The 23,331-nt window shown below is 32.3% G+C and overlaps 5 protein-coding genes across 9 annotated transcripts; 3 read left to right on the top strand and 2 right to left on the bottom strand.

The window, feature by feature from the left end:
* Positions 1 to 883: 883 nt before the first annotated feature.
* Positions 884 to 3,346, top strand: LOC142978391 (decapping and exoribonuclease protein Rai1-like). 2 transcript variants are annotated; one of them, XM_076122838.1, is made up of 4 exons: positions 884 to 1,186; positions 1,936 to 2,197; positions 2,628 to 2,766; positions 3,042 to 3,346. In XM_076122838.1, the coding sequence occupies exons 1-4, from the start codon at positions 1,165 to 1,167 to the stop codon at positions 3,258 to 3,260; spliced, it is 642 nt and encodes a 213-aa protein (XP_075978953.1). In that variant the 5' UTR covers positions 884 to 1,164; the 3' UTR covers positions 3,261 to 3,346. The 2 variants fall into 2 exon arrangements, with proteins under 2 accessions (XP_075978953.1, XP_075978946.1); XM_076122831.1 differs by having other exon boundaries at positions 884 to 1,560.
* A 1,197-nt stretch (positions 3,347 to 4,543) lies between these two features.
* LOC142982467 (zinc finger protein 346-like) lies at positions 4,544 to 9,916 on the bottom strand. 2 transcript variants are annotated; one of them, XM_076128961.1, is made up of 12 exons: positions 9,504 to 9,912; positions 9,069 to 9,229; positions 8,472 to 8,605; positions 8,064 to 8,174; positions 7,739 to 7,830; positions 7,418 to 7,515; positions 6,758 to 6,823; positions 6,235 to 6,343; positions 5,506 to 5,608; positions 5,316 to 5,348; positions 5,019 to 5,117; positions 4,545 to 4,739 (listed from the first exon to the last, which is right to left on the bottom strand). In XM_076128961.1, the coding sequence occupies exons 2-11, from the start codon at positions 9,203 to 9,205 to the stop codon at positions 5,065 to 5,067; spliced, it is 936 nt and encodes a 311-aa protein (XP_075985076.1). In that variant the 5' UTR covers positions 9,206 to 9,229; positions 9,504 to 9,912; the 3' UTR covers positions 4,545 to 4,739; positions 5,019 to 5,064. The 2 variants fall into 2 exon arrangements, with proteins under 2 accessions (XP_075985077.1, XP_075985076.1); XM_076128962.1 differs by lacking the exon at positions 5,316 to 5,348 and having other exon boundaries at positions 4,544 to 4,739; positions 9,504 to 9,916.
* A 269-nt stretch (positions 9,917 to 10,185) lies between these two features.
* On the top strand, positions 10,186 to 17,863 carry LOC142982451 (uncharacterized). Its single transcript, XM_076128960.1, has 8 exons — positions 10,186 to 10,523; positions 10,800 to 10,872; positions 11,233 to 11,372; positions 11,850 to 11,948; positions 12,598 to 12,795; positions 13,877 to 13,960; positions 14,465 to 17,584; positions 17,688 to 17,863. The coding sequence occupies exons 1-8, from the start codon at positions 10,440 to 10,442 to the stop codon at positions 17,709 to 17,711; spliced, it is 3,822 nt and encodes a 1,273-aa protein (XP_075985075.1). The 5' UTR covers positions 10,186 to 10,439; the 3' UTR covers positions 17,712 to 17,863.
* A 2,424-nt stretch (positions 17,864 to 20,287) lies between these two features.
* On the bottom strand, positions 20,288 to 21,211 carry LOC142982431 (uncharacterized protein C9orf85 homolog). Its single transcript, XM_076128946.1, has 3 exons — positions 20,756 to 21,211; positions 20,585 to 20,679; positions 20,288 to 20,510 (listed from the first exon to the last, which is right to left on the bottom strand). Exons 1-3 carry the CDS (start codon positions 21,065 to 21,067, stop codon positions 20,357 to 20,359), a joined length of 561 nt encoding a protein of 186 aa, XP_075985061.1. The 5' UTR covers positions 21,068 to 21,211; the 3' UTR covers positions 20,288 to 20,356.
* A 444-nt stretch (positions 21,212 to 21,655) lies between these two features.
* LOC142978374 (U7 snRNA-associated Sm-like protein LSm10) lies at positions 21,656 to 23,105 on the top strand. Of its 3 annotated transcripts, none has more exons than XM_076122802.1 (4): positions 21,656 to 21,890; positions 22,515 to 22,658; positions 22,753 to 22,870; positions 22,950 to 23,105. In XM_076122802.1, the coding sequence occupies exons 2-4, from the start codon at positions 22,519 to 22,521 to the stop codon at positions 23,091 to 23,093; spliced, it is 402 nt and encodes a 133-aa protein (XP_075978917.1). In that variant the 5' UTR covers positions 21,656 to 21,890; positions 22,515 to 22,518; the 3' UTR covers positions 23,094 to 23,105. The 3 variants fall into 3 exon arrangements, with proteins under 3 accessions (XP_075978917.1, XP_075978924.1, XP_075978933.1); XM_076122809.1 differs by having other exon boundaries at positions 21,656 to 21,894; XM_076122818.1 differs by lacking the exon at positions 21,656 to 21,890 and adding an exon at positions 22,169 to 22,307.
* The last annotated feature ends 226 nt before the right edge of the window (positions 23,106 to 23,331 follow it).

The raw sequence follows: 23,331 nt of genomic DNA, 5'->3' as shown, positions 1-23,331 counted from the left end.
AGGTCGTGTGTATATTGGGTCTTGTTAACGTACAATAAGTCCGATGGAGGTAAATTGTGCACAGTAGGTACTTATGTTTGGCCATAGTCCATTGATGTGTAGAATGTCTGGTTTCATTGACGAATGTAGCATAATGGCAGTAGGCCAGGGCTGACAGACGATAGCGTGTGTAATAAAATTATTGAATGAAAGTCATCGGTCGATACACCATCCTAATTTTTTTAAGTTGTATCCTAATAAAAATTGTCTACGCTACGAAGAAAATCGTCGACCTAATACTAAATCTATCTAGACTCGGACACACATTCAAGGTACCGACCAATTTATTAGCCCGTGCCCAAGGCTATCTTATAATATGTATTCTCTAATTCGCCACTAAAACGGTAAATTGAGTTAATTCAACTGAAAAATCGTTATTTAATTTCTCACTAAACTTGATTTTGATTTTGAGAAAACTTGAATGGTTATTTGGTTTTGAACCGTATTTAATGACGATAACCATTTTAATAAAGACCTTCTTGTTTCTATCCTTAAATATTGAGCTACACTTTACGAAGCGTTTGTTGTTTGTTATATTACACTGAATAATTCAGTGAATTTCAGTAATTCCCCGAAATCGATTTAATTTGTCAATAAAATTAGTATTGCCAGTGATTGCCATGATAAACTACGAATGTTTCAAGAAACATTTTCACTAGCGTCAAATCACGATAATCAAATCAGATTACGTCTATTAACAACGGGGTTAGATAATGGATGTTTCTATGCAATCTCTTCAATAAATTAATATTTTTTTAGTAATTCTCGGTTTGATTAACGCCTACCTTTTTTATTTCTATCTATCTCTAATCTAATTTTGCTAGCAACACTGCCAAGATATTGATTGATTCTACTACATTTTATATTTTGAGTTTGAGTTCTAGCCGTGTTTATTTTTAGAGTACTCGCGGGAAGCTTTCGTTTATTTTATTTATAAAATTTGCTTTGTGCGTAACTATTTTACAACGTATGCTATCATGAATCGTGAATTTTATGCACAAGCACAACCAATGTTCGAGCATAGAAATAATGAAAACCCTAGACCTGATGGAACTCATGGACCATTACTAATAAGTAAACCAGATATAATGGGCTACATGAGTGTCGACGTATTGCGGGAGGTACATGATGACATATCACAACTTAAGTACGTGACAAACATTCCTAAAGGAACACTCAACTTTGATCTTAACTATAACATAGAGAAGGCAGTGAAAAGAACTACCCATGATAATAATGAAAAAATATCACTGCTGTTACAGTATATTTTAAATCATAAAACTCGATTACTTCCCTTGATGTCTGAAGGCATGATATTTATCACTTACCGCAGAAGCTTAATCAGTGTAATGTGCAACTTCTTTGATTGTAATCCAGTAAAAATTGTGGCAAGTTTGTTCAACAACTGCATATATTTATGTTCATTTGATCCGCCGCCTGAATATACAAGAAAGAAGCCCTTTAAGCTAATAGACAAGTTCTGCGCTTGGGGCTACAAATTTGAACAGTATATGCTCTCAGGTACCTACCTGTAACTAATAGGATTAAATTTATGTTTCCTGCATGCAAACTTAAGTTCCTGTTTGTGTACAATCAAAATATTATACCCATGATAAAATCAAACCTATGACCTCAAGAGCAGCTATGTGTGCCACCTGAACTATTGCACCATGGTTACCTTTAAATTTGTTTTGAGTTTATCCTAATCTTATATAAAGCTAATAAAATGCCCATATTTATTGATTTGTAGTAAAATATCTTCTATATTAATATAGTCTGGTGTGATATAAATTTGTTCTAAAATTTTAAGTTGATTTCCACATAAATTGGAATAGCAATGACACTAGAAGAAAGAAGGCTGTTACAGTAGGCTGAATATATATTTTTTTTCTACAGATTTACCTGACCAACGACCAGACATTGAAAAGCCTGTCATAGAAAATGAAGAATTCTCTTTGTACTTTTATACAACATTGGGTCAACACAAGCTTTTCTATGGAGCTCAAATAGATGGCATGTGGGCAGCCGGAGACACAGATGTTAGACTGCCAGAAACTTCTAACTTAGATGCCAATTTAACTTTTCTAAGGAACAACAAGTTTATTGAATTGAAGACTACTAAAGAATTACATAACATTCCACATGTGAATCATTTTAAGTAAGTACTTATGTCTTGAGTGCTTGTTAAAAGATGTGAATCATTTTTGGAGTACTTAAACCTTTTGAAATTGTTTTATCAGTGTATGAATTTATTCATAAAAATTGTCCCATTGCTGGCCAAGACTCTTGTTTTGTACTTGTTAGGGGATGAGTCTACATACTATGCTGTGCAGTTTTGATCTTTTTAGTCCTTCCAGAATGCTTTCAAGGAAGTTCTCCAACTCTGTTTTTGTCACCAATGGAACAAATGAATTTATTAAAATTTACACTTCACTTCTTTCTTATTTGTTTAGTAGATAGCTAGCAGTTGTGATATCTCTGAGTGTGAATTCTGGATTGAGCGAAAATGTTCTGAATCTCAATTCAGATAATAATGATGGTAATCTAACTTGCCTCAGCTATCTGTAACCATATATTTCTGATTGTAGAAAATACAAAATGCTCAGATGTTGGTGCCAGTGTTATTTGGCAAACCTGAAGGGCCTACTGGTTGGGTACCGAGATGAGAAAGGAATAGTCCATGAAGTGAAGTGGTTTGATACACCCCACATTGCTAATTATTGTAAGGTGGGTACTAAATTTCTTAGTTCAATTCATTTTAGGGTAATTCATAGTGCCGGATTTTGGCAACTTGCCCTTACCAAACTGTGCTTTTGCATTCTTAGCCTTTAACCCCGTCTCCACTTCTCGTAATTACATGCAACTCGATAAGTTTTTGAAATGCGATAACTTTTTTTAAGGGACTTTTGCTTTATTTTCATGGATAAAGTTTTAAAGTTATAAAATATTAAAATTAAAAAAATATTGAGTAATTTAAATAATGATAAATGTTTTTTTTACAGGATTCGTGGACTCCACAATCAACATTATTTTTTTTGGATAAATTTTTGACGTACATTAAAGAGAATTTTAAGACTTGCTATGGGGAAAATTGTGACTCGTCGGCGCCATTGACGCTAAAGTTTGAAATTGACGAACACCACAAGTTCTCATGCAGTAGACCAATTAATAACGCTGAGGATGAAATATTACCTACTTGGTTTACTCATGATTTTCGGTAATAAATGTAAAGTTCACTGACATTGTTATTATTAAGCTATATCTTATCAGTATTACTCAAAGATAATAAATATTTTCTAATATTTTTTTTATGATTTATTAATTGTTAAGGTGTGCTTCCGAAATTTTTGGTGGAACCCTCTAATTATGAAAAACTGTTCAGCGCCTCTAGCGAATTTCGTAAGAACTATTTTCTTTAAGTTATTCTATTGAGGCGACGACAGTACCGTCTGCAGAATTCGTCCTCGGGATGTAGTGTAGGTAAGTAGTGTTCGTAACCGAGGCGGTGCTGATTTAAGAAACAAAAAGTAGATAAAGATATATGAATGTGGATGAAACAAAAGAAGTTGTCTTGGGAAAAGCTTTATGTGTACTTATCCGAGTCGACATCGAAAGTACGTTGATCACATCTGAATGTAGTTAGCATTCCTTAATACTTGATTTCGTCCTAGCTAGACACCTCATTTCGGTATAAATAGTCTCTGGTAACTTCCTCTAGGTTTAGGTACTAGCTAGGTAGGTATCTATGATGTTAGAAGCACAATTTTATCGTTGATGAGGATATAATGACACAACACTTCAAAGAAACTTCAAAACAAAGAAAATATACGTCAATAGTTTATTATTTACAAACCATTGTTGTTACAAAACATATAACCCCAGTAAAAGCAACGTGCAACAGAAAATGAGATAACAAAAACAGATTTGTATATTCTGTTCAAACAATAATGGTAAAGGTATGACAAGTTCTGATCCAATGGTTTAGAAAATGGGCCTGCTGGATGAGTCAAGAACAAGCTTGAAAATGGCTAAGAAGAGTTCTTCGCATGTCAAAAAAAGTTCCCATGGCATGTCACGGAAGGGTGGCACTGATCCTTCGATTCAGATGGCCATACTAATTGCCTTGATAGCAGTACTCTTTTTGGCGCTCTGGGTCAGTTACACAAGCAACTGTTTCCGTCGCCGTCGAAGCAGACGACGCATCAGCTGTTGACAACTGCCTGAATTGATTCCAGTAAACTCAGTAACTTTTCTAAAGGTATTATGCTGTGTTGCTTTATCAGACCACCTGTTTTTCTGCGTCATTACTAAACTTTATAAATATGATATTCTAAATGTGTAGACAAAGTGGCGAATCCTCAAGATAACGTCAAGTGATTGCTACTCTGCATTATTGTAGTACTCAGGCGCTGCCACCAATCATGCTCGGCTTAGTGCTGAAAGTGAAGCACATAACTCCTTACTGTTTGGAGAACAATTGGGTATTAGAAGAAGATTAAATAAAATATTCGTACTACATTTCTTCTATTCATTTATTATGTGGAATGTCCGAAAAATACATTATCTTTACCAATCATCTATAATACAGTAATTAAATAGTTATATTATTCATTTCAGAATACCGGAAGTGCTAATAAGTAGACAAGAATGTATGAAGCGTTGTACTGGAGTAATCGTAATGTCGCAACAGGCGTTATCGTCTGAAAGTAAATGAAACAAAATAAATGTTTTGTAATTTCAATGACCGTACACACCAAATATATTGTAATAAAACACAAAGACATTATTTTGGGAGTATTCATTAATATTAAGCAATTGAAATCTGAAATACTTTGTGTAACTTAGAGCTAAACTCGTACGCAAAATAGCGTATACGTACGAACTTATGAAGAACGTGTACGTTATAGTTTGTAATCTCTAACAATAGAGCCAAGCATATTGAAGAATACTAATATGAGTAAAGAAACAGTATGCATTACCTGATTTGTTATAATTAGCTTGTGTACAAAATCTCAGTTTGTTTTACTAGTCACCATATTCCCCGAAGTTGTGAACGACTGGAGGCACCAATTTAGCACCTTAAAAAATTAATTACCATCAAACGAAATTATAATAAATCAACAAAGAAAAGTAGGAATTTAATCACTCCGAAGATCTATATAGATAGATATCCGCTTTGATAATGTGATTCAAGAGATTATCAATCAAAAAATATTAAAGATCATCTATTTAAGAGAAAAGTAAAAGACTTTCATCAACTAATTATATTTCTGTACCTTTGAAAAATTCCTCTTCATCCCCACTCTTTCCTATAATAAACAAAGAAAACTATAAATTAGGTACTTTACAGAACTGTACTCCATAAAACGAGTGCTGCCATACGAGCAGATTTACAAAAAATCTTAACAAATCCGAACAACATTTAGAGAAATAATAATGATAATATGTAAGTAGGTAAGATCTTACCACAATCACGTTGCATCAAATTGAATATGTGTCGTTTTTCTTTGTGCAAGTGCTTTTTGCCGTTTAAATGACTCGTCATTTGTTCACTGTTGTTCACCGTTGTCTGAAATTAACAAGGTATATTATAATGAAAATTAAGTAATTTTAAATATCATTGCATATTATAAAACAGTCACCTCACCGCGTCTGTCTGTCTGTTCGCAATAAACTCAAAATCACAGAAAACGTTATATATGAGCTGAGCTCAATATCTACAGAAAGGATTTTCATGGGGTTTTCTCCAATAGACAAAGCCATTCAACTTTCGACAAAAGATTAAAGTTTAATTGTATAATTTGTTAAATGTAACCCGAGCAATGCCCGGGCGGACCACTAGTTAAAATCTAACTCTCTATATAACACATGTATTGACTATAATATAATAAATCGTATCAAAATACAAACGAACATTCCTCATTACAATAAATAAATGATGTGTTTCAAAAACTGCTTCCTTAAAGAATGTTTCGAAAAATAATCGTACAAAACTACATGATGACAACTATATAGAGTTTTAGTAGACATTACTTATCTAGATTCCAGATGATAATTAAGTAAAAATTTTAGGGTAACATAAGCCTGCGGGTCACTGATATTCTACATTCTTACTTTATAGCTAAGACAACCGCGAACCTTGCATGCACTAAGTTGCTGATCTATAGTGTCTATGTATAATAAAAAATTATATACCTGGCATATAATACAGTGGAGGTCTGAGTTAGTAAGTTTTAATGGCGGCTCCTCACGCTTGTCTGCGCCAATTTTCAAGTATTTCAGTTCACGGCGTCGAAGTTTCTCCCTAAAAAGTTTTAAATGTATTTGAGTAACCTAATAAATCAGATAATACTTGCCTTTTAAAATATTGAAAGAAGATTAGTCTTCAATAATTATAAAAGGTTACAGTAAAAAGCAATATTATCATACTGTCACATTTTCAATCATACTTTAGTGTATGAATTTAATATATTGCGCTCATCGGTCGGTAAACGATCAGTGGGTTAAGCAGCCTTGGCGCGATTATTCCATAGATGAGTGACCGCATAGTGAGATTTAAACTTGGCGTCTCCATGCTTTGGAGGGCACATGAACAGTCGGTCGTGTTGTCAATAAAATAACAGTAGTTAAGCCACATCAAATGACTTCGGGCGGCCTGAACCATACGATAAGAGGAAGCAGTTAACATAATACCTAATATTATTTTTTCATAACTTACAAGCGATTCGCCATACATTGCGATCGTAAAGAGTAGTTCTTTGGTAATCTTCTGCCGACCGCAATGCTGAAAAATACAAACCACTTATGAACCATATAAGCTTGTAAAGGAAGGGTCTGTTGTTACATCCTTGCAATTAAAGATGTCGAATCTAACTCAAACCACGCGCCAAGTAACTTTGTGTGTCTAAATATAGCTGCAAATTCAAAAACCACTGGGATGAAGTAAAATAATTAAAATATGAGATTTAGGATGAGTGCGAGTGTTATAGAAACAACGACTGTGTCTATCCGTTTCGTCACCCGCACTCCGCTCTTAAGTGTATGTCCTGTTTGTCTTATTTTAGTTCCTTGCATCCTGCATTTAGACAAGCAAAATTATTTGGCACGTGCTATACAATCCTTATCGATTACTAAAAAGAGTCGTCTGACCAATGCAAAATGATTGAGTTACTTCTGTTATTAAGTTATTGTAGGTATTTGTGTAAAAGAGTTTGGATTATTTCCTAGACTCAGCAAAAAGTAACCAAACATTAGGTTCCCGCTAATATTCAAATTTTAAATACATATAATACCGTAATTTCTTAATTTATTTTTTTTTGTTCTTCTGTCCCTGACTAAATCTATAAGTATAATATATAGCATGTTTGTTTTTACTCACGCCCAATGTGTTCTTCCTGAATAATGGCTCCTGGCGTGTGTCTCCGAAGTGATGTCTACATCGCATAGTTCGCAATACGCGCTACGTGGTTTTATCGCCTGAAAACAATACAGTACAGTAATATAAAATACATTCCAAAAAATCACTCAATTTCCACTTTCCCCGACCTCGGAATCGAAACAGAGACCGTCCAGACTGCAGTTAGTTTAGTATAACTATAAAAATCGTTTGAATATATCTGAAATTATTGATAATAATGCCAGCAATGTTTGCTAAAGCACCTACTGAACGGGAAAATTTAAATATAAATATTAATTGTACCTCAGATGGGTCTTTGACCAGCACTGAACAGTATATAGCGAGCCATTGTGACTGACTTTTTAAATGTTGTCTTGATAAATAATGCGCACGCGCTGTAAATACAATTTAGTACATAAATAATTTATTTTACAAAAATTGGGAAAATTTGTACATTACGGGTATAAGATTCACTAAGTGTGGTCAAGGTTCTATATGAAACAAGTTTATTTTTCAGTACATTTTCCCACAAAATTCCCATTTACAAAAGTCATTCCAAAATTTTAGAAGCAAGACTAACCACATTATTAACCTACATTTGGGTAAAAAATTAGGAGCAAATACTCACCTGCCTGAATATGTTTTAGTTTTAAATTGCAAATACAACAACATTCTAGAGAGACCTGTTTCCAAAAATCTTTTGGTAATTTCTTCATAATCTCTCTTGGTATTCCATAACCTGGCACAATTAGAAATATTAATAGAATTAAGAATAAATTCATTGATGGATTTTTAAGCATAATATCTATAAATGTATCTATCTCTTTCTCATCTATATCTATAATTATATTGCTCTTTCTTTTAAAATAAAGAAGATGTAAAATAATAATTACAATGTCCTAGCCGACATCGGCAATAGGGCTAAACTTTATTGAAATTGCCGAATATTAGAGCACCTCTGCATGGCAGTCGCGAATACTACAAACATTGCTGGTGTTATATTCTATATCATTAATCCAATGGTGTAAGAACTTACCTATTAGAGACTGTAATTGATGAGAGTCCTCTTTTTTTGTTGCCTCTGACTCTTTGATGTCAAAAATAGGAGCAGAATTGAAATATCCCCAATGCCCTTTGCCTTGTGAAGTCCTGCGTTCATACAGATCATGCCTACAAATATCATAAATGGTTATTGAAAATAGCATTATAAAATTCAGAATAGACTGGAAATATTTTTGTTACAATTCTCTAGATTAAAGTAAAAAATCAGAGTTTGGATGATATTTTCTACTTTTGTTTGATTCTATGTATTGTATGAGTATAATTTTATGATCAGTAGGGAGTACCATCACTCCCTTTAACTATTTACTGACTTGTATAATAAATGGCTAGCATCAAATAACAATTACAGGTTTACTGACAATGGTCAGTCAGCCTGTGACAATGCCAAGTGCAAATAACATTTCAAATAAACAATTTTAAGAACAATATGGTCTATTACGAGAAAACAGTCATGCATGTAAAATTTCAAACAATATTTTATTAATAAAATGTTGTTTAATATTAAAAACAGTCACAGATCTCTAGTTTACTCATTTAGAAGTTAGCAACTGATAATTTTAAAATGTTGTACCTGTTATGACTTGGTTCGCTGTACAGGTTCATTTTATGATCCATTTGGTGTTTGTTATCTCGTATATCTAGGTCTCTACTATACACACCTTCGTCACCAGACCCCTCTGGATCATAGCCCTCATAAGCGTAATGCATGTTGGCTTTATTTTAAATATTAATCTGTAAATTTTAAAATGTATCAGCTAATTTTAAATAAAAAAAATTCTAAATTTTTTCAAGGTAAGTTTTTTTGTCAGTAGTCAAGATATTTGTTAATACAATATGTAAAAAATATTATAGACACAAGAATCTGTTGTTGTACCAATTATTTCACTTATAAGTTAGACAGGTATAGAGATGATAAGAATGAATGACAACTTAATCAGCTGTTTAGAAAAATAAATATTGTTATCAATGGCTCAAGTAGGCACAACTAAAGTAAACTTAAACTTACCAAAATAATATCATATAGTTTTGGGTACCTATGTATTGTTTATTATGTTGTGATTGGTTCACTCATAACACAAATAACAAATAAATAACTTAGATTGAATCTATCAATACGACAAAATTTACTGTAAATACAAGAAGACTCAAGAAAAACGTAAGCAATGTTATTGCTGTGTTATTATATTGCCATTGCCTATCTCTATCTCCGGTAAATTCTAGCAATCAATAATAACATTAATCCATTATTGACACAGCTGACTCTGTGACAGTCATTCCAAATGCCAAATGGCGCCGTCTCTCACTATTGCCATAATAATACACAACAGTTTTTTTATTGTTGTTTTTGTTCAAACGCCCATACTTCTTATCTAACCTTATATTCGGAAATAACTTGTAAGAATTTATTATTTAATTTAAAAACAACCACCTCGTATGAGACTATTATTATTGATAATCGCAACTCGCAAGGCACACAGCGCGTCCAAATCGTATAGACATTGTCAGTATTGTCTAATCTGGGAATCGAAACTGCTTATTTTCTTAACTAAAATCTTTCTTATGTACTTTCTGATACATTTGCTATTACACAAAAAATATTGAAATTTTACAATCAATAAATCAACTCACCAAAGCTAAAGTCATCAAGCATAGTGTAATCGAAATAATCGATGACAGGGAAAACCATAGTAAAAGTAGAATAGGTGGATTCCAACAACATGACGGAGACGGACTTTCTGACATTGATGATGATAGGAATATAGTTTCGTTGTTATTCAGTTTTTCTTTACGTAATTTATTTACTAGCTATAAATGAATTGAATTTCTTAAACCTTTAAACCCTAAGATCGTGTAATCAAAACACTTTACTGTTCGAATACTTGTTATGACTTTATTTCGGACCTAGGTTTATAATGGTGTAGTGTAAATAAAGAAAGTGAAAATGTTTAAAAAATTGAAGGATAAGCTAGCAGAGGAGGTGAAATCATCACCTCAAAGAATACAGCAGTTCGCACAAGCCGCTCAGGTACAAGTTTATTAGTAATAATTACTCGTATGTGACATGATGTTTTGATCAATGGCCTTCTTTTTAATGAATTTCTAGTTTTTCAATTTCCCCTCACACTTAAAAAACCTATTGTGCTAAATATCTTTAAACTATATTTCTAATCGAGTACTACAGGAGTAGTAGCAAAACTATACGACTCATACCTATGTAAATAATATTTCAATCTAACTACCTGCTTAAAACTAGGTATAATAAAGTGTTCTAAGTACTTAATTTTAAATCAAACCTTTTCAGGCAGCTGTCACCTCTGCTTCCAGCAGTATATCTGATATTACAAACAGTGACCTATTTTCTATTGGAGATAATGGTAAGTTAAATATTAAGTAAAAACTCTTATTTGTATAGCAAGAAGATAATTTATCCTTAGAGAATATCGGGCATTAATTCTTCTGGTCATATTCAATTTATAGTCAGTTGAAATATTTTAATTAGATATATGAGGAATTCATTCAGATAAAATTCATACATTATATTTTATTAAATCTACTTATTTAAATACAGGATGCTAAAATACTGATAAAATGTTGTTGAAGTTCTTATATCAGTCATTACAAAAGCTGTGTTTATCTATGCACATGAGACTATGCTTTAATGATAATTACAGAGCATTATTTTAAAATAACATAAAGACCATAAACAATTTTCCAATAAGACAATGTTTTTACAGATAACCCACAACAACCAGGGCGGGCCAAGCCACAGTCATCAAACAGTCAGCCTAATACATTCCAAGATGTGTCTCTCATACAGCCACTACAAACACCTACAGATTCTATGGACTACAGTTTGCCCTCACATGATATACTTGTAAGTATTTACTAGTTATTCATCTTTAATAGGTACCAATATTGAGGTTAAGCTCTTTTTAGATTCTAGTAAGAATTAAGAATCTTACTAATATTGTAGATGTGAATGTGACCATTTGGTGAAACTTGGCATACAGATTGTTTACAAAGTGAAGGATTGCATAAGAAATTTACCCCTGGTTAATTTTTGTGTCAACAAAACTGCTGGCAGAAGCTAGACTTTAATATTTTACTCATCCCCAGTTGGCAATCACTAAGTATCTACTAAGTGTGATTTAAACAGAATAGATAAGTGTGAGGAGACAAAATTTTATGCCTTCAAGAACTTATAGTTTCTTCATTCAATAATCAAACTAGTTTTGTAACAAAATTACAAACATGTTACAAAATTATTGTTGCCTAAGAGTTGAAACAGAAACCAGTATAACTGTTGTATGTGATGATCCTGAGTTGGTCAATAATTGAAATTTATTTTCAGGATAACCAGAGGCAAAGGAGATTATCAAACAGCTCATTTGCCAGTGATGTTTCATTTAGATTACCAAGTTATGAGACTCCTTCTATGTATCATTTACAGGTAAGTTCAAATATTATTTAATGGTAGTTTATTTATTCAATCTGTCATTTTTAAATGAGCTTTAATGTTATTGAATAGATAAAATACCACTAAATGTACCTCAGAAATGGGGTTAATCTGTAAAAGATGATGGTGAAATATTATTTTGAAATATAGTGGCTTTGGCCATATGTATGCCTTTATTTACTCTAGTAAAATTATTATTATTTATTTGAGTTTACCTTATTGTTGAGAAGTGCAAATTATTTTAATAATTTAATATTCCTGCTCTGTTACTATCAGTCCCAATTAATACCATTGCATGTTATTAATAAAATTATTTAATGATATTTCAATATAAATAGAATAATGCTCAATAATTTATTTATAACATACAATTATAGCAACCGGTTTTCTTTTTTGATTTATGATATTAATCTAATATCTTTATTTCATTTAATTACTCAGGATATCTTCATTTCAAATTGCGAAATCTTAACCTTTTGTTTGCTATTTGCTTGTATATTGTTTTGGCTATGAAATAATTTACTTGCATAACAAATACCACAAACATTTATTAACACTTAAATCTAACTATTCCTTTTTTTCATTGCTGACCAACAAAACTTTAAGAAAATTAAATGTAAAACTTAATCGTTTTTCATTTTAGTCTGATATGGAAGTATCGGCCAGTGAGGCAGAAGAGAGGGGATTCTCAAGTGGTACTGTTAGCTTGGACCGAGTGACGAAGGAACAGTTATATGCCGCCTATAGACGCACACAGGAACGATACACTAAGTACAGGACACAGTATGGCGATCTTGCACGTCATTATAAACTTCTTGAGAGAGAAAATGCTAAAGCTCGGGTAAGAAAATAATATACAGACAGAGAGTTTTTTCTTTGTAGATTTTACATATTTAATGTAGCCCAAGTTATCCATACTAATATTATAAATTCGAAAGTAACTCTGTCTGTCTGTCTGTCTGCTACTCAATCACGCCTAAACTACTGAACCAATTTGCATGAAATTTGCTATGGAGATATTTTGATACCCGAGAAAGGACATAGGCTACTTTTTACCCCGTGAAAATGACGCATTTCCCGGGAAAATTCAAGTGAAGTCAAGAAGTCGCGAATAATCAATATTATAATGACATTGAAATAACAAAAATCCGTTGTCATGGCAACTGTTTTAATGGCGGATATGCCTTAGCGCGACTTCGTTATATTAAGAGATATAAATAATTTTGAGAATATTTTTCGTGAAAAAAAGCATATTTTAATTAATATTAATTTTATTAATTTAATTCAGTAGTTTTAGAGAAAACCCCACAAACGTATCATACAAAGTTTCTAATAACTTAAATGCAACATTCTTTACCGAGCTGTGTTAAACAACTGTCGGACATGTCATTCCTCATGATTGTTTCTTCCAATCTACCTTCACACAAGAACTATTGAAAAACTTTGATGAAATTTGGTAGACAGATCCTACTTATATTATAAAACCAGACACAAAACAATTATTTGTGGATCGCACAAATAATCTATACTTATATTATAAAGCTAAAAATTAAGGGTCCGATTTGAAAAATTATTTCAATGTTAGATAGCCCGTTTATCGAGGAAGGCTATAGGCTATATATCATCAAGCTACGACCAATAGAAGCAGAGTACCAGTAAAAAATTACAAAAACGGGGAAAATTATGACCCATTCTCTCTTATGTGACGCAAGCGAAGTTGCGCGGGTCAGCTAGTTATAAATATAGCAAGAAGGTACAAGCCTTAATTAACAAATGAAAGCCACAATCCTGTTATGACAATAATGTTAAGTAAAATAATGCTTTAAGAGGCTTACTTACGCAAAAAAACTAACAGAATAGTTACATAATATGAACTGTATAATTTTTTGATGTTATAATACGTGAAAATGTTTGTTTTTTAGAGTGTCTTAGTTGAAACGCAAGATAAAGCATTACGAAGAATATCGGAACTCCGTGAACAATGTTCCTTAGAACAAAGTGCGAAGGTAAATTATTATTACTAATTATACTTCATATTACTATCGTGTGAACTACGTCATGTCATATTCTTGGACTTTCTAGCTCGCACTTATACATTGTCACACTCCTATGATTATTTTACTCCTTTTATAATTCCATTCTTAGTGAAAATCGTCAATTAAACTCAAATATCTTATTATTGTTTTGGATTATGATAAATAGTGAGTACTGTTCATCAAAACACTTTGAGATATCATCAATCAAGTGATAATATGCCTATGATACATTTTGTTTAATGTATTATGATCTCTATTGTTCTCATGAAGTATGAGATTACAGTAATTGTAGATTGCAGTTGTTTCAGTATTTGTCGTTAATTGATAACGGTGTTTAGAAATGTACATGTCTTGTCTGTACATACAAGTTAAATAGAAACTGTCTCTTTTTTCTATTTCAATTTAATTTTTTTTACCAATTCCGAAAATTATATGCAATTCTAAATACCAAGTAATGTATTTGGTTTTTTGTAGGCTCACCTGGAAAAAGCTCTTCGTATAGAAATTGAAGAGAAAAACATGAAAATTGAAACTCTTAACACTAAGGTTCAATTATTACAAAATAATTCAGATATTTGTAATAGTAACGATAAAAATGATAACAAACATAAATCAAGCGAAGGTGATGGTGATGTACAGTTAATAAATCTTTCCAACGACAATGATAATGATGTCAAGATGACGAGCGAAGATTCATCAGCAGAAATAATGGCGTTAAATAACAAAATTGAAAAAATGGAACAATTACTTAACAAGTACAAAGATTCGCTTAAAACGAGTAAAGAAAAGAACTCGCAGATCAATACTGAGCTTCAAATACTATCGAATGAACTTGAAAGTAAAAACAAAGAGATTGAACAATTAAAATCTATCACAGAACAGTTAACAGAAGCAAAACAAAAGATACAAGAATTAAGTAATCAGAATGAAGAACTACAAAACACAATTAACGTGTACGAGTTCAACAAGACTAGAGAACAGTCCACTCTTGAAGTCGATTACAAGAAAGCGCAAGAGGAGATTACAGATTTGAGAAGTAAAATTGAAATATTCAGTAAAAGAGAAGAAGAATATGCCATTTCTCTAGCAGAAAATAAATTGAGTATTCATAAAGAGCTAGAGAGTAAAGAAGCAGAAATTAGGTCACTTAAAGATAGCTTAGATGTTAGCAAGAAAGAGATACAATCTCTTAATATAGTTGTAAGTGATTACAAAAAGAATCTATCTTCACTTGAAGCAGAGCGCACGAAATTAATGCACGATAGCACCGAACTGACGACTACTAAATCTAAGATAGCTGATATGGAGTCACAAATTGAAGAGCTTTCTAAAAAATGCCACACCTTAGAACAGTCGAAATCTAAGGCTGAAGAGGGATACAAATGCCTTCAATTACAAATGAAACAGGAAACAGCAGAGAAATTAGCAATGGTTGACAGAAATGTTTATTTAGAAAATAGAAATACACAACTAAGTGAAGAAAACGCTAAGAAAAGCTCTCAGATAGGCAATTTGGAAAACGAATTAATGAAAAGAGAAAATGCACTGAAGGCGTTAGAGGATGAAGATTCTAAGAAGGATGAACTTTACGACGAACTAAGCATATGGAAGGATAAATACGCCAAATTGGAATCAGAAATTCAAGAAGAAAGAGATGAATTAATTAAGTTGCAGTCTGAAATAGAAAAGCTATTGGCCAATCATGAATTACTTCAAACTCAGAATGTAGAGTTTCGTAAAGTTGTGTCTGATCTTAAATCAGAAAATGCTACTTTACAGGAGCAGATAATAAAAAATAATAAACTTAAATCAAATTGCTTGAAGCTTGCAAATGAAATCAAAGATATCAAAAATCTGACAACGTTGCTATCTAATGACGCGAAATCCCTACAAATCATAAACAATCAGGCATTCACATCTCTTGTTGAGAAAATCAATTACTCTTTAAATACAGTTTCGCAACACTGCACCAGTGTAGACACAAGCAAGCACGATGAATTAGGAGCCGAGATCACTATGTTGCAACAAGAGGTCAAATCATGGTCAGATAAGCATCAATCGCTTACTCAAGAATTTGATAAATTACGAGATGAAAATAATAATTTGAAATCTGCAATCAGCGAATTTGAATTAGAAAAAAATATGTTATCTGAAAAACTTTCAAATATTACTCAGAAATATGAAAGCACTATTAATGAATTGACCAAAGTAGAAGATGAAAATGAGAAATTGACAAATAAAGTTAAAGAATATCAAAGAGATTTGCAAGATTTACGTTCAGCAATAGATATTGAAAAGAAGCAATATTCAGAGGCAGTAGAAAATCTGAATACATTGACTAATGAAAAAGTGGCGATGGGGGAGCAGATCAAAACGATGGAAAATCTATATAATTTAATAACAGCTGAATTTGACAGTCTTGACGATAAGCACACGATCACTTTAGCAGAACTAAATACCTATAAGTTCGAAAATACAAACCTGAAGGAGCAAGCGAAAAAACAACAAGAAAAACTTGCTTGTGTCGATTTACTTCAAGAAGATAACAATGCCTTAACACTTGAGAACATTTCTTTGAAAAGTCAAGCTGAAAGCGTCGCTGATAGCTACAAAACTTTGGAATTAGAAATCAACGACGTACGTAAATCACACGCGGAAATAGTTGCTGAAAAAGATCGCCTTAATGAAATAATAGAGAAACTAGAAACTAATTCCAGTAAGGTCACTATTAACCAAGACAGCCAAACTGATAAACAAGAAGAGACCGACTCTCCTACGGATGGCGTAAATGAAGTTATTGAAAAGAAATTAGTTGACCTGCAAGAAGCTAAGCCTCAGGATCAGGATAGAAACAGTGTTGAATTATCTGACAAATATCTAGCACTGAAGGCCGAGTACGACACGCTAAAAGAAGAAAACAGACGTTTCAAATCAGACATTGAAGGTCTTCAAACTTATCTAACCAAAATATCAAAAGAAAATAGTATGTTAAATGACAAACTTAGAGAATTAATAGCTACAAGTGAACATTCCTCAGACAATAATGATGTCTCAACAGATTTAGCTGAACTTAAAAGAGAGGTCCAATCAGGGAAAGATAAAATAGATGATCTAACGAGAGAAAATACTTTATTAGTAGAGGAGAACTTAGAACTGAAAGATCAATTACAGTCTCAGAATTATCCTCCGCCTGAAGTGAAGTCATTAAATGACAATGAATATTCTATTTATAAGGACAAGTACAATAATTTATTGCAAGTAAACAGTACATTAGAAAAAAGATTATCTGATTTAGAGCAAATGAACAAATCTGTGAATGGTCATATGTCACAAATGCAAGATAAGAACGAAAAGTTAAGATTGTCTAATGAAAAGCTTGAGAGGAGATTGGACGAAGCACTTGTTAGTTTGAGACACTTGCATTCTTTGCAAGAAAATACTGAGCTTGAGTACTTGAGAAACATACTTTATGAGTATCTCACAGGGTCCGGCATGCATTCCGTAACGTTAGCGAAAGTGCTGTCAGCCATTGTTAAATTTGATGACATGCAAACTAAGTTGGTACTGCAAAAAGAAAAGGAACGACAAGGATTCGTAAGTATTCGCTATTTTAAATATGGTTTTTCAATCAAATATTATAATGGTTATTTTAATGTTGTTCATACTGTATGTTATAACTCTGGTTATTTTGTTTCAGCTGCGACAATTGGGTATCATCTAACATTGAATATTGAGTGACGCGCTTTGTTACCTTTATAAAAATAATTTATTAAGACACTTCATTTTAATGTAGATTTTATGGCAGCGCATAGATTTCTTATAAATTTGTAAATTATTGTTATTTAATAAATTATGATAATGATGTATATTACACTAAAGCATTTTCATTTCAATTCCAAATACTTTCATAATAAATGCACATCATGCTTTTACCATTTCTGTTGTGTGAATGAAATCGTGACAAGTAGAAGAGGAGGGGATTTCGAATGGTGTGCTTGACAAGTGCATATGAACAACTAATAAAAAGAAATTTCTAGCTATGGGCATGAAAAAAATGTGTACCTACATGTACTAATTATAATTACAATGTATTCATTGCAATTACCTATTGACAAATAATAAATTGCCACACAGGTCTTAAACATGATATTACAAAGACCATGGTCAAATTAATAAAAATGATTTAACTTTAACCTTTTCACCGCCAGAGTAATATTGAAAATCGGTGTTCCCCACGCCAAGCAATAAATTCCTTCGTTTATACCTACAAAATAATAGTCACGGGAAAAGTGTATATCGATAAAACTTCGATTAATTTTACGTGTTCTTATATTATGAGTAAAAATTGCATAAAAGTACCACAAAATTTTATTGAATTTCTCCCATGTGTCAACTTTACACTACTCAGTACTCATTACCCAAAAATAACAATGATATACACGAACAATTTGCATAAAAAAAGTACTTAATTCAAATATTTTATTCAAAAAGTCACAGCACTAATCCCAGTTGTGACGACACCTTTTGACGTTAAGAAACGCCACTGGCGTGGTCAGCGCTGCGATTTCAAATTTTGCCGCCTTATATTAGAGATGTACCAGTGTGGCAACACATTGTGCGTTTCTTGATTATCTTCAAGCTGAAAACAAAAACGATATCTTTATTACAACTTGTGGTAATTTTATCTTAACCATGTACTTCAAGGATCTGTATAGGTCCCTGAAATGCCTAAATAGGAAAATCTAAAGCATCAAAAAGCAGTACGTTTACGAGGTTTACATCATAAAGTTCATTAATTTATTTACATTTATAGGTTATTATATTTAATTAATTTATATACCATTAAGTTAGGGATAAAAAACTTAGGTAGTAATTAATACTAACTATTACTAAGGATTACTCTACAGTCATAGTCACACGTAAGTACTGGCAAGTAAACTACGTAAACGAGTCAAATATAAATATATTACTTGTGTACTAACACAATCATAAATAAATCACCGCTAAGTAAATTTAGGCCTTATGTGTTCATGTTAATGCATAAACTTGCTCAGCGCTGTCATGCGTATTCATTACCGACACGTTTCGTCATGTACCTAACTAGCGACCCGCTCCTGCTTAGCACGGGTATTTAATAACAATATTTCTCCACTATTTCTTGAATGTAATATTATACATAAAACATTCCTTTTTAATCATTCTATCTATTAAAAAAACGCATCAATATCTGTTGCGTAGTTTTAAAGATTTAAGCATACAAATATACTATGTAGTGATAACATATTTCTAATATTGAATAACGACAAAAGTAGTAACTATACCTAAAAGGTACAATAAACATAGATAGTACGTATTGGCATGATAACTGTGTTTTTTTGTTAGTCCTACAACATTAATAATACCTTTATTGTTTGTTTAATGTATTCAAACAATAACTTACCTCTAAATCGTCACTCCTTAAAGATTCTGCTTCAGAATATGTAACATCATCTTCTACACCTTCTAACACTCTCAACAGCTCTTCTGTCGTCATTTGACTTGAAGACATTTTTGTGGCGCAGATGGTGTACGAAAAATTTATTATACACAAGAATTTATGTACCTATTATTAATAACGTATTGCAACAACACTACGAGTGTCCAGCAGCGCGGGTGACGTCAGAGCGCGCCGTCTGATTCCGTCAGTGGCGTACGAAGCACTGTAAGGGATTCCGCTAATAGAGATGCGCGAGAGTTGCCACAAAATGATCGATTTGCACTTATTTAGTCATGAGTTTATCACTAGATATGGTAGTTTTATTACATATTTAGGTTTGTATTGAATCTAATTTAAAACATATCAGACAAAAAATTTTTTTTTCAGAAAGGAGTGAAGTATTTCAATTTGTTTTCGAAATATTGCATAAAGTGTTTAGATTGTAGTCCTTTTCCTTGCACATCACTAGTTGACGCGTCTTCACGTCTGTGGCGTGGATTTGCGGGCTAAATTTATACATTTTGCATGATGATTTACTTTGTTTTTTTTTCAGGTACAACTGTCTAATTATTATATGTCTTTGTGTAATAATGTAATAAATATGTTTAGGTAATAATAACAGGAGAAAGAAAACACTTGAAACGTATTGTTGTATGTTTATTTTGAACTATAAAAAAGTGATATTTTTGACGTGCTATCACGTCGATGGCGTCGTGAGCGATTTTCAATTTTACGTCTCTTAACGTCCGTGGCGGTGAAAAGGTTAAAAGCTGTATTTCAGTAATAGGGACTAGTGGGGTAGAGAAATACATAAATACAAATTGGTTAAAATAGTGTTTTTATTTACTGTGTTTACACATATTTACAATAAGATATATTCTTAAAAGACCTCATATACTCTGGTCATCACTTTCAGGAAAATCATCATCTTCATCTGAAAAGTTAAAGTCATCATCTACTCCTGTTTCACTCAACATTTTTTCTAGTTTTGCCATTATCTCTGGTGTAACTTTTTGTTGACCATCTTCTTGTTTGTTGATGTGTCTGGAATAAGATCAAGGAATTATAAAACAGCGCTCATAGCATGCTAGTTACATAGTCAAGATTAGGAGTCATACCTTAGAATAGTACGTCGTTTCCTTTCTGGCAAATCTTTTAACATTTCTTTTAAATCTGCATTTTGACTGTCTTCAACAACATCTGCGACTGTACTCTGAAAATAAATAAACACATTATTATGTAGTAGATAAGACAATAACTACTCTGAAACTTGCTTTTTAACAACATACCTCTACTGGCTTGCAACATTTTGCACATATTTGTTTATCTTTAGCACACTGGGTGCACATCAAGTGGTAAGCATATTTAACAGTTTTCTGTTCACAAGTCACACATTTCCGTGGTGCTGTCAAAGGCTTATACTTTTTGTATTTGATCTTCCATTCAATAATGTCCTTACAACGTGCGCATACTCCTGTAACCTCTAAGGAGTTCAGAAACTTTGTTTTGTGGCTTGTATCGTGTAAATCATTTTTGAATGCAGTTCTGTTTTGGTGCTTCTGTGGTCGTTTTCTAACGTTACTTCCCCTTGATGTACTCATATTGAGAATAAGCTTTACTATACCGTCTAAACTAAAGTAAACGAATGATTAATTGTCGTCAAAAGACAAAAACTAAAACAACTACAAAATATGTGACAATAAATCCATGTGAGTTTGATAACCCGTTTGACATTTGACAATGACATAAAGTTAAAAGTTTGCCAGCCAAAAAGACAATAATTAGTGTCTAGTACAACTTAGGTTAGGAGGAGTCCTACTAATACTACTAGCACAGAGCTCCAATCTCCCCGTGGAATCTTTATTGGAACGCTACCACTCAGATTGTAAAAAAAAATATATTTTGGTAGACATCACTGTCTTGCCTCTATAGGTATGTTTGTTACCTTCGCAAACCTTTTAGTTGAATACTAACTAAATAAATAATTATAATAACATTAATTCAACAATGCATGTACATCCATATAATAATATTTAAATTTAGTAGAACTAGCATACATAGGTTCAAATTTTTTAAACGGTGTTGTTCAATTCGGGATACCGCGAGATAAAATATTTTGAATCCCGGAAATATCGAGATTGAACACCTCTCTAAATTCTGTCATTGTCATCAAAGTGACAAGTGTGACATCTTACAAAACTATCTGCAGGGACCGTATAACCTAACTCGTGGATTTGTTGTTGTTATGAAATAATTCTGTTAATACATAAATGAACGAGAAATACGTTAAGTAATCATAACAGAACCAACCTAAGTTGTCCATGAATAGAATAAGTTATTACTGAGAAGCTTTTTGGACACGCAGCCCGTAAACCTTTTAACATATAAGTGAGAAGAGACACGAAATCTGCTTCTTGAATTTCGGCAAGTTAATCATGACTGTATCTACTAGAAGGCTTGTACAAATTGCAGCTTGGGGTGGTTTGATAGTCAGTGCTACTGGTTATTATTTACAACAAAGGATTATAGAGAGAGTGAGAGGCTACGATTACTATAAAAGTGCATTAAAAACGTTAAGAACTCATCCTGGAGCTGTTCACTATTTAGGAGAACCAATTAAAGATAAGAAATTTAAGATTACTGATGCTGAGAACAACTTCTCTGATGGCAAAACAGCTAGATTTTGTATACCTGTGTCAGGGCCCAATGATAGAGGAACATATTATTTTTGGGCTGAGAGAAACAATGATGAGTGGAAAATAACTAGAGCAGAATTAGAATTAAAATCCAATCAGGATGCAAGACTTGTTATAGTTAAATAGTGAAAATGATGTAGATTAAGTAGGAAATGTATTTATTTGAATTTAGTTTTGACTTTCTTTTAAAGATTATGATTAAATCATTGAAACTGTGATCTTTGTATTCTTTGTTCATTCATATTTATAACGGCTTTAGGTGCATAATGGACTTGTATAGTAGTTTTTTTATTTTGTTTCTAGAGTACTGAGAACTATTTCAAATAATAATAGTGTTTTTAAACATTTTTAGCAAAATGTTTGTTGGAACACCGAAAGAGAAATTCTTCTATCATAACACATTATTATGCCTTGTAAGAGCCTTGAGAGGTCAAAATGTTACTGTGGATCTTCGCAATGATGCTTATATTTGTGGAAATATTAGTAATGTTGATGGGTAAGAAACAACATTTTCAGTGAAGATAGTTTGGGCATGATTAATATACTCAAACTATCTTTATGAAAAATAATTAACTCATATCTTGTTACAGTTTCATGAACATTTCTTTCACAAATCTTGTATACTGTGACCCTCAAGGAAATGAGTACTCATTTGAAAACTTGTTTGTACAAGGTCGTAACATTCGATATGTCCACATTCCAGAAAGTGTAAGTGAAATCCTCTACTCTTTGCATGAGTACTAATGGCATACTACTGGTAGTAATTATAGGCTGTTTTCTATTTTAGATGTCTGTTGTATCAACAATTAAAAAAGAATTAGGTGGAAGTAAGAAACCAGTGGTAGATAAGAAAGCTGTCAATGAATCTAGAAAGGTTAAAAAGGCTCTCAAACAACATTTAGAAACTGTGGCTTTGCTGGAAAATAAATAAGTTTAAGAGTTATTTTTTGTTTAATTTGTCCCCATTGAATTCAGTTAAATTTCTAAGTGACTAAATCCAATTGAGTAATTTTCTATATCTACCTATGTATTAGTATATACTACTATAACAGCCAGTGCCCGAAACTTGGTTAGCCCAAAAACATTCACCAGGGTAAAAAGTATACTTTGTGTTAATGTAATTTCAAAATCTTTTCAGTAGTTTAGGGACTTTAACGAGGTTGTAATAA

The sequence above is a fragment of the Anticarsia gemmatalis genome, chromosome 2 (genome assembly GCF_050436995.1).
Source record: "Anticarsia gemmatalis isolate Benzon Research Colony breed Stoneville strain chromosome 2, ilAntGemm2 primary, whole genome shotgun sequence".
Taxonomy (NCBI): domain Eukaryota; kingdom Metazoa; phylum Arthropoda; class Insecta; order Lepidoptera; family Erebidae; genus Anticarsia; species Anticarsia gemmatalis.
This window is presented reverse-complemented; position numbering and strand designations above follow the sequence as displayed.

Coding starts and splice junctions, on each gene's coding strand:
- LOC142978391 (XM_076122831.1), top strand. CDS start 1,017: ATGAATCGTGAATTTTATGCACAAGCACAACCAATGTTCGAGCATAGA. Junction 1,561..1,935: donor TGAACAGTATATGCTCTCAG/GTACCTACCTGT, acceptor TTTTTTCTACAG/ATTTACCTGACCAACGACCA. Junction 2,198..2,627: donor CCACATGTGAATCATTTTAA/GTAAGTACTTAT, acceptor TTCTGATTGTAG/AAAATACAAAATGCTCAGAT.
- LOC142982467 (XM_076128961.1), bottom strand. CDS start 9,205: ATGCATTACGCTTATGAGGGCTATGATCCAGAGGGGTCTGGTGACGAA. Junction 7,516..7,738: donor TGGTCAAAGACCCATCTGAG/GTACAATTAATA, acceptor TATTGTTTTCAG/GCGATAAAACCACGTAGCGC. Junction 5,349..5,505: donor TTTGATGCAACGTGATTGTG/GTAAGATCTTAC, acceptor TGTTTATTATAG/GAAAGAGTGGGGATGAAGAG.
- LOC142982451 (XM_076128960.1), top strand. CDS start 10,440: ATGTTTAAAAAATTGAAGGATAAGCTAGCAGAGGAGGTGAAATCATCA. Junction 10,524..10,799: donor AGTTCGCACAAGCCGCTCAG/GTACAAGTTTAT, acceptor AAACCTTTTCAG/GCAGCTGTCACCTCTGCTTC. Junction 17,585..17,687: donor AAAAGGAACGACAAGGATTC/GTAAGTATTCGC, acceptor ATTTTGTTTCAG/CTGCGACAATTGGGTATCAT.
- LOC142982431 (XM_076128946.1), bottom strand. CDS start 21,067: ATGAGTACATCAAGGGGAAGTAACGTTAGAAAACGACCACAGAAGCAC. Junction 20,680..20,755: donor AATGTTGCAAGCCAGTAGAG/GTATGTTGTTAA, acceptor ATTTATTTTCAG/AGTACAGTCGCAGATGTTGT. Junction 20,511..20,584: donor AAACGACGTACTATTCTAAG/GTATGACTCCTA, acceptor ATCTTATTCCAG/ACACATCAACAAACAAGAAG.
- LOC142978374 (XM_076122802.1), top strand. CDS start 22,519: ATGTTTGTTGGAACACCGAAAGAGAAATTCTTCTATCATAACACATTA. Junction 22,659..22,752: donor AATATTAGTAATGTTGATGG/GTAAGAAACAAC, acceptor ATCTTGTTACAG/TTTCATGAACATTTCTTTCA. Junction 22,871..22,949: donor ATGTCCACATTCCAGAAAGT/GTAAGTGAAATC, acceptor TTTCTATTTTAG/ATGTCTGTTGTATCAACAAT.